The 9,596-nt window shown below is 40.2% G+C and overlaps 1 protein-coding gene across 2 annotated transcripts in view; it reads right to left on the reverse strand.

The window, feature by feature from the left end:
* LOC148727066 (uncharacterized) overlaps nt 1–2,421 on the reverse strand; it is a 2,696-nt gene extending 275 nt beyond the window's left edge. The window contains exons 1-6 of one of the 2 annotated variants that reach the window (XM_088728366.1): nt 2,199–2,420; nt 1,755–1,930; nt 1,395–1,562; nt 1,015–1,188; nt 703–889; nt 1–383 (exon numbers count right to left, since the gene is read on the reverse strand). The exon at nt 1–383 is cut by the window's left edge and continues 275 nt beyond it. In XM_088728366.1, the coding sequence (XP_088584492.1) occupies nt 1–383; nt 703–889; nt 1,015–1,188; nt 1,395–1,562; nt 1,755–1,930; nt 2,199–2,203 (1,093 nt within the window). In that variant the 5' untranslated portion in view covers nt 2,204–2,420. Of the gene's footprint in view, nt 384–702; nt 890–1,014; nt 1,189–1,394; nt 1,563–1,754; nt 1,931–2,198 lie in introns of both variants that reach the window. The other variant, XM_088728367.1, reaches the window with a different exon arrangement.
* Nucleotides 2,422–9,596: the final 7,175 nt, after the last annotated feature.

Raw genomic sequence — 9,596 nt, forward strand, 5'->3', positions numbered from 1 at the left:
TCCCTCCTAGGTAAGTAATGGTGTTGAAAAACTCGATAACATCTTTGTCGTATTCGTGCAAAGGATTGTAATAGATTTCTAGTACGTCGTTTAAAAATTTGTAGAGGATTCGGGACCTATCTATTTTTCCCCTGCGTATTAGATCATTTAGTTTGATGCACACAGGGTCAGCCATCTCTACGCCATACTGCAAGGAGGTATTGTCGTCTTGGTCAAAATCACTATCAATCTCACTTTTGCCTTCTTCGACTAGACTATTAACATTTTCTTGTGCCTCTTCACCGCTACTGTCTTCAAACTGACTCTCATTTTCGGTAGACTTTGCACTCTCTGCACTCTCTGAACCCTCATCACTCCAATCAATATCATTTTCCATCATGGCTCTATAATGAGATTGTAGCAGGACAAAACAAGTGTTTAAGTATAGTTATACTTAATAGCATAACGCATTAACATGATAGGTTCCTACATGCATTCACCCTCGTCGAAAAAAATTATCATATGCTTCAAGTGGTGAAAACACAAGAAATGAAAGGCAAGAAAATTTACAACCTCGCTGTTAAGCGTTATTCCAGTCATTTTTTCTCAAAATGTGAAGAACAAAACGTGGAAGCATTTTTTACATTTGGCAAATGTATAAAATATGTATCATTCGAGTATACAACTTTAAGTAGAAGTTGTCATGAAAATTCATTTATTTACTCTGTTTCTCTGTCTGAGTTATCAACATCAGAGTCTTCTGAGGGTTTTGGCATTTTGCTTGAACATCCCGCCTCTGAAGCTTCAGGTGCTCCCCTTTTCTGTACGGTCTGTGTAAATTTTAACACTGACTGCATTTGTGTGACTTTCTTCAATCTTGAAGACTTCCCTTTACATAGATCAAAATGCGCTGGAAGAAAAAAAAACAAAGAAATTTTATATCATTGTTTGCCATAGTCTAAAAGCCAGACTATTGGCAACATCAAAATGTGAGAATACCATTCATATAGAAGTGCTCATGTTCAATACCCATACCTGCTCTAAACTTTTTTAGGATTCCGGCATGTTTTCGGTCAACATGAACTTGCCTTTCCACTCCACATATGCCACATTTTACGTGATATGGCCATGCAATTATTTGCCCTTTGTGCTTTACAGTCGTTTTTGTCGAGGAAACGACAACTTTGCTTCCTTCAAGTTTATGAAGCTCTGCAAATCAATAAACACTTAATGACTGGTCCCGAGGGGAACAGTGAATTTTGTTTCCCGAGAATCTCAATGTTTCCCGAGACGAAGTCGAGGGAAACATTGAGTTTCGAGGGAAACAAAATTCACTGTTCCCCAAGGGACCAGTCATTAAGTGATTTGTTATATAGCAAAACAAAACGAGATAGAGATAGAGATAGACCACTTACCTTCATTTAGTTGTTGAACTTGTTCATCCGAAAGAACTTTAGATGGTACTTTCTGTGACTTCTGTGGAATGTTAGCTGATGCACGACCGATCCTTTCGTTACTTTTGGCGCCAATGACGATTGTGGGAACTTTCTTACCAAACAACAACTTAACTGGGTGAATAATGACTACAATGAAAGTACATAATTAAGGCAATTAGTATGATATGTTAAGCCATCGTGTAAAGTATGTATCACTGAACGCACAGCAGGAAATTCGAGCCGAGATCAACAGACATTTCAGTGAGAAATTAGCTTCTTCCTAAGGAGCCACAATTTCATGATATTTATAAATATATATATAAATGTACTGGTACTTACTTAACAGCTTATCAACGCCATTTAATATCGAGGGAATTTCAAGTTCCAACTGTTTGTCAGTATCAATGGTGTATCTTTCCTGGCGTCCAGATATACGAGAACCCCTATTAAGTTTGACAGCAATATTCTCGCCTATACCAAGCTCTTTAGCTGTCGAGTCCAATGCAGCAAATTCACTAAATAAGACAGGAAATAAAAAGAGAGACCTCTTTCTATTAATTATTTGCCACTGATTTGCCTGCTATCAATTCGTTAATCATTGCAATGAATGAGAAAACTTACCGCACATGGTTTCGGAGCATCACTAGACTTTTCGTTGTGACGGAATCTACTTGGCAGCGAAATTTATTTTTTTGTATGAAGTCATCGCCTTTGGCTCCTTCGTTGTAAAAGAATGCAACGCATTCTATCGTTTTCAACTCCATAACACTGACCATTACTTACATCATTATACACTACAAGTCCTGCAACACAAAGTAGACAATCGACAACTGGTCACAACTGAATGAAACCGGTCTCGGTAGTGACATGTGCCCACGCTTTCATGATGATTTGACCCTTGACCAAAGATCTGAAAGATGAGAGGGCCCACGCGGGTGGGAGGTAACTTTCGTCACGGCCATCACGGAACCGTCACGCTGAAGTGCGTCACTATTGTTGGTCATTTTCTCCACTGCGTGACATCCGGCACAGGGAAATTTCCGGGGGAACGTTGAGATCCACGATCCGAATTTCCTAACAACGAAAATCCAAAATCCGGGCCCAGAAACTGGATAAAACCGCGATCCGCTGTGATCATAGGATCCGCAGATCCGTTGAAATTTCGCTCTGAATCCAGAATCCGGGATAAAATATTTACCAAATCCGCCGATCCGTAGACCTATTCACCCCCCTCTTTAGGAGTACACCAGGTGGTTTGCGCACTGGGATTGCGATGCATTGTGGATGTCGAATTTTCAAGATGGCGGCGAAAACTTGGTAAGTTGGTGAGTTTCGGCAGGCATTTTCGACCTAAAAGAGAAAGTACCTCTTTCGTTTTTTTGCCGAAATGTCTCTTTCAACTTCCCAACAGTTAAAAAACATGGTTTCTGGGTTCAAACGAAAAACTCTCTTTTGTTTCTAATAGCCCATTTTATCTACGCTATTTTACTGCGAAATTGACACTGTTTCTTAAAAGCTTAGAATTTCTTACCTCTGTTAGTTTGAGTGATAAAAAAGATGTAAAAGGCTTCTTTGATCTTTGTTCTAACCCTGTATATGAACGCTCCCCAGTGCATCTTCAGATATAATCGTTTGAACATGGTTAACTTTAAGGTAAATATGGCGATCAAAGACAACAAACGGCCTTACGCAGGCGTTCGTCACCGTCCGTAGATAGCTTTGAAATATACTATCAAATCTTCAATTGAAAACAAAACATACTGGACTTTTATAATCGAAAACTTCGAAGTAAATGGATCATTACTAATTAAAATTTCTCACCTCTCTCGATTTCCACGTTCACTTATGGAAAAATACAAAGCCCTATGTATCCAACAAGAAGCATCGATAGCCGCAGTTTGGCCAGAAAATTCACGCAAATTGACTTTTCTGCTGAATTTTTCCAGAAAAGGCCAGAGACAGTTGATTCCCATTACGCATTCAATCAGCTAGCCCCGAAGAGATGTTTACCCGACGGCGTCTGCATGCAAATGACTTAGATTTCAAATTTCACCTACGAATCAGCGCGATCCCAGTGCGCACACCGCATGGGAGTACACCAAGCACTTACCACTCTTAGGCATCTTTCGTCTCTCCAAACTTCCCAAGTGCTTCAAGTCTCGATGAACGCACACTAACGCATGAACCAATTGTTAATAGTGATTATGAACGAAATACCAAATCGTACTTTACAAGTATTGAACCCAGTAAAAACCAGTAACCGAAACAGGATATTTAACGGAAGGGCTAAGCTTATATATTTAACCTTACTATTTAAGTTGCTTCTGTCAGTTTCCTTATCCAATTCTCTGTTGTTAGCGCCACCTTCGAAGTTGTGTTCACGAACATTCTTGATTTTTTCAGCAAGTGAGGTGTTCGTCATAGTTTGTTGTTAAAGCGGCCGTCACAGTTTTGCCAGTATTTTCGTAGTTTGAACTCACATATGGCTCATTTGTTATCTCGTGAGAAGTAGTATGAACTTTCCACATTTTGCTAGCTTTCAAGCAATGAAGTTCGTGGACCGGCCCATTCTGAAAACACTCGACATCATTTAGCGTGGGCCTACCACGAACGGCGTGTGCGTTTGCATGTGGAATGAGCTTATAAGACAGGAATCCTTGCCAAGTGGTCTTCACAACACAGCATTCTGTAAATCACGTTGTTTACGAAGAGCGAGCTCACGATAACACAAATTGTCGCACTCTCATCCCCAGTTTCCGCGGTTTACGCGAGGAACGCCTTGGACCATGACCCCCTTTAGGCGACCAAAACGGCTTGCATTTTCAGACTCGGAAGCCCGAGTAAAAAGACTTAACTAACCGAAAGGCGTTTATTCGCCTTAGTCAAGCATATTATCAACCTCGTGTTCTTGAATTCCCCATTTTGTTGAACCAAGTTTCCCACAAGCGCCCAAACTAATCGTAATTCTATGCATCTTGCTTTTGTTACGTGTCGGCCATTTTGAATTGTGCTTGCGCGATTAGGTCTTGGACCGAGTAACTCTTTCAGCGTTCAAATTCTTCATAGGGCCTTGGAATGGTTCGGAAGACAAGGAAAGCAAAATACGACAGCACAACAATAAGGAAAGTTAGACTTATAGGTATCGAGCATAGTTTGTGAAACATTAAATCTTTGTACTCGACCTCAATGTATCAAGAGGTTGGGACATGACAAAACGCAGAGCCCTACTCCATGGAGTACCCCTAAAAGTCATGTATTGGTCAAATAAAATATTTTATAAACATGGCGAATCGTGTAGATGTACATATCCTAAAATACTTTGAGCTTACCAGCTCTCCGAATGTCACAGTTCGATACAATCCAGTTTTTGGGGGACAGGTGACTACTGGGGCTCTCAGTCTTACTGGTTCCTCCATTTTGGATTTACCGCTGTATAATGAGTCCTTTGACGGGAAGACAAAAAACTCCATTTGAGGAACAAAACCCACTGTTTCGAGTTCTGCACAAGGTAAAATATTTAAGCTTACTACTCATTTCCCAAATCAACGGCCCCAGTGGGATTTATTTGCCGAGCGGCCGTCACGGTCTTTTTTTTTTTTTCGATTGTTTACATCCTCAATTTTGATACGCTACAAATAGAAGGGTGAGGAGAAGCTAAGTTTAAAGATATGAATTACCTTTTTTAAGTCTCAACCCGCAAATGTAAGCTTGTATCCTCATCGTTTCGCACAATTAAGAAACCCATGAGGCCTTGTGTTATTAGATGAAGCGCCACGGCTCTTACAGACGCCACACATAAACAGGTATTTTGAAAGACGTAAAATCCGTTGCAGAATGAAGAATGTCCGTCCTTTTGAAGATCATATGAAAATAGATGGTAATCGATAACGTTCATGGATGCTAGCTACATTAAAGCTTTGCGTTGGAAGTGCATTGTCAGCAGTTTAATGTTAACTTCAAGATGGCGGTCAATTCGTATACTACATCGAGCTGCTATTTTTGCGATATACGGCTGAAAATTCTCTGGTAGGCTCATTTCAATAAGCTCTTTCAGCTTGTGCTAACAAAATTTTTCAGAAGTGAATTGTTTTTGTGGTTACCGAAAGTTGATCACATGATAGTATCATGCAAGGAGCCTAATGATGAGATAAAGCTTCTCTCTTAAACGTTTCAAGAAAAGTTTACGTCAACAATTATTGTCAAACATTAATGGCAGATTTTTAAAACTATGCTCTTTCAGGTTTTTGTTGTTTAAAACTGGCCTACTTAGTTTTCCTTTATTGTCTTTCTCTTTCGACTAGCTATTTTTTTTCCCCCAAAGTTTGGAATAGTGCAAGTACTGACATAACGCTACTCTCTCTAAGACGTTGAAAGGCACGACACCAGCAGGTTAAGAAACATCTCTCCCTACAAAATCAATCCTCTTTGTCACTATCAGTTATTTGCCTATTTTCATCGTCGCGGCCTAACTTTACATTTCCTTGATAAAAGTTTAGTGATCCAACTTGAAGAGATCCAATAGTTGCCCCTGCAAATAGTGTTGAAATCACGCCCGACCCTAACTGATTAGTTGCAGCTTTCATTAAAGCATTGACGTTGGTGCTGCCAAGAGCAGTGCTACTGACTGCATTTCCAGGATTGCCTTGGGGTGATACTTGAGAAAATTCACGATCTTGCACACTTGTAATAGACCTGTCACTACTTGGCTGTCCTTTTTTTACCGAAACGACTGATCTTGGTTGTTCTGTTGAATAAAGAAAAATTGGTAAGTCAGATGTTTATTGCTTACTTACTCTAAGTGTCTTATCAAATACCCTCCCATGCCAAAATTTAATCAAATCTAAAGGGAAGAATAAAGATACCTTTTCTTATTGATTCATTGGCAGCTAAGGCCCTGAATTTCAGTTTTATACGAAAATGCACAGGAATAAACAGGACATGTCCTCAAATTCTGCATTGTGAACAGATTCAAACCTCGGAGCTCCATAATGCCCCTTAATTCAATGACACAAGGCGCGTAACCAACACCATGGACGTAATCAAAGGCTCCCGCTGGGAAACTTGTTGGATACATCACTTGGAAAATTCATTATCTTTTTGGACCGAAGCATGTCACCTTACTGTATTTAGTTGTTTCGCAAAGTTAAAGTTCATCAGAGTTCGAAACTAGTGAATCGGAATTTACTTTATGATAAGGTATCATCCCTCAACAAACAATTGAGAGCAGAACCAATAAGCCTTGCCTGCATTCAACTGATGGAATTAAACGTTTAAGGGCTTTTTGAATGGATAACTGAAACGCGGAAGAGACGACATCAACATTTATTCGGCCATTTTCTGTGGAGCAAATAAGGTCACTCGACCGTGACTAAATGGTAAAAATAGGTATAAATTCAGTTTGCAAATCAGGGTGCAGTTGTTGAAAGGGAGGATAAGGGTTACCAAACGTACTACGCTATCCAAAGGTTTAAGATTTATCCAGTTAATATCGTTATCCACCCTTTACACGAATGGCTTACAACAGGTACATTATACATAAGGAAGGAAAGAGATGGATTATGAAAAAAATATCTCCCTTACAAAAAAGCTGTCCTACCTAAAATCTGTGAATAAATTGCCCGTTGCTCTTGTCTGCAGACTTCTCTAAAGCAAATCGGTAACGTTGTGGCACAGTTGACTCAATTGGCCTCAAAAGGCTCAAGTACTTGTCTCAGTGGCGCTCCAGGAGGTTTAGTCTGGTGCACTAATCTTGTTGGGGTCAGCTCAAATAGAACTATCAACATCTTCATGAACAACACTTTGGTGACGTCTTTGGCAGCTTTTCATAGCACAAGAGGCCGAGGAGGAGGGTTCATTGCCACTGGTTTCGCGAATATCATCCATCTTCACGCTGACTTTAGGATCTAATTTCAGTAAACCACTACTTGATCTGCATGTGTAGAGAAGTTTTGTCCAAATTGGACTCCACGCCACGTACGATTTCTGTTCTGTTGCATGTAGCGGTTTACTGTACTTACCAGTTTCGTCTCAGTTATAACAAAGATACTTGTATTACCGAACACATTTACGAAGCGCTCACACGGAGAAGCTGTTAATCGCACCTCCTCATTACATTGACCTTTGTTTATTTATGTTACTCCATTAATACTTGCTATACCGGTTTGGACAAAGTCTGTTGTCATTGGTAACACTACCTCCATTCTTTAAATGCAATTGTCCCTATCACGTCACCGCTCCTTGCCTAAACTCTCAGACGCCCCTCTTACCCCTCTTAATATTTTTCAGCAAGAACCCATGAAGACCCATGAACACATTGCAAATTAACAATATCTGAAGGGGGAGCGAAGCAAAAGAGCATCATGGTCGTTACTCTGGAGAAGTGTCCCGACTAAGTATGTTCGAGTGTGTGGGCTGTTTGAGCCTGAGAATGTTTTATTTCTTGGCGTTGCCCTGAATCCTCTTGATGAACTCCTTGATGACATAGAACTCCTTGATGACATAGAACACAAATAATTCGCTGGTTTTATATTGCAGGCGTCCTCAGTGGTAAAACAAAATTAATCAATCATTTTCTTCTTTCTTTCGCTAAAGGATTCACTTCTTTACTATTTTTCTATTGGCAACGCCAAATTACAATGATCAGACGGAGTTGAAATTCTTAACCTCATATTAGACACTTGTGGTAAGGAAGTTCAATCTTTCCCCCACACCGGTAACAATGAAAATACAATCAGTGTTGCGTTGGCAATTCGATTGGTCCGCAGACTGACTAACTGATGGTTAACGCTTTGTCTATAGCCTTTAGATTGCTGCTGCGAACGGTCATGAACATATTACCCCGCTGAAACTTAGAAAAGAAGTAACTAAGAACTATATAATCGTTCTGCTGCGCAAACGTCTGGCTGACAATTGTTGTGAACTATTATGGTTCTGGGTTTTTTCAAGGTTACCTTTTTGTTAGTCTCAGCCCGCACGCTGTGCTTCCTGACTGTCGTTTGTTTTGTCTGATTATTTTCTATTCTGAGATGGTCGTGTTTAGTTCTTTATTAGAGGTTTTCTTTAAAAGCTGTTCTGGTTTCAACTGATAATATCATGGTCCTTGAGTGAGTCTTAAGCACAAGAGCCTGCTAGGCCGAACGCGTACTTCAGTCTCCCGGCTTGAATTGTAACTCGAACAACGACTTCCGTCGATTGTCATGTTCTTGTTTGGGTTTGTTTACTGACCTTGGTTAGGACAAACACTAAACTTCTTGTTTTGATATTGGAGTTCAAAGATCGGTTTTTAATGTGGAGAGTATCAAGTACTTTGTTGTTTAATTCTGCGAGTGTTTGGAAAGTATTTGGGGAGGGCTTTGATCAAGAGGTTTAATCCTCCAAAGTAAGTCGGTCCTTTAGCCTAAACATATGGCGTTCATTACTGCTCAAAACACTTTGAGCACAACGCCATATAAACATGCTCACGAATAGAGTACTGAGGGGCATGTCCTTAACAGATGATATATCAGAATCAGTAGAAGTGTTTGGCTCTGTAGTGTTCACAGAAATGATTATACTTCTATAGATCCTACCATTAGCACCTTCTCTGAAAAAAGAAAAAAGCGCTCCTCCATCCGGCCGGGCTTGATCTTGGTTTTCTGCATTTCTTTTGGTTTGTCCATTCACTTCTGGTTGTTTCGTTTTAATTTCTTTGCTTCGCTTTCTTCTGTCGTTTCATACGTGGTTTTCGTCTCACTAAAATCTCTCCATTGCCAAGTAAAGGGTGTGAAATGAAAGGCACAAACATGCCACAGTCAGGATGGGGAAGTTTCGGCCCAGCGATAACAACCGCAGAGGCCACCTATAGAGACAATGCGGTGGTCACTCATCTGATAATCTTTGATAAAACGGCTGTCGCTAAGCATTCAGCCACACAAGTAAGTTACCATAACCGTAGGCAAACTTCGTCCGGTTAAGACTGGAACAGAGCAGATATGAGGCACATTTGTCCAAGTCACTTCCACAAGTCAAGTTGCTAAATAAAAAAGACAATGACAGCTTAATCGATTGCCAATGCCGAAAAAAAAGAAAGATCTCTTCAATGCTAAACGGCCACTTGTCTTCCTCTTGGATCATTTTACTTTCATCACTTCATGTGCACACCCAAAACCACTTCTACTGAAATAATATTTGTCTTGGATCTTA

This window comes from Stylophora pistillata, chromosome 7 (assembly GCF_964205215.1).
Source record: "Stylophora pistillata chromosome 7, jaStyPist1.2, whole genome shotgun sequence".
NCBI classification, from domain to species: Eukaryota; Metazoa; Cnidaria; class Anthozoa; order Scleractinia; family Pocilloporidae; genus Stylophora; species Stylophora pistillata.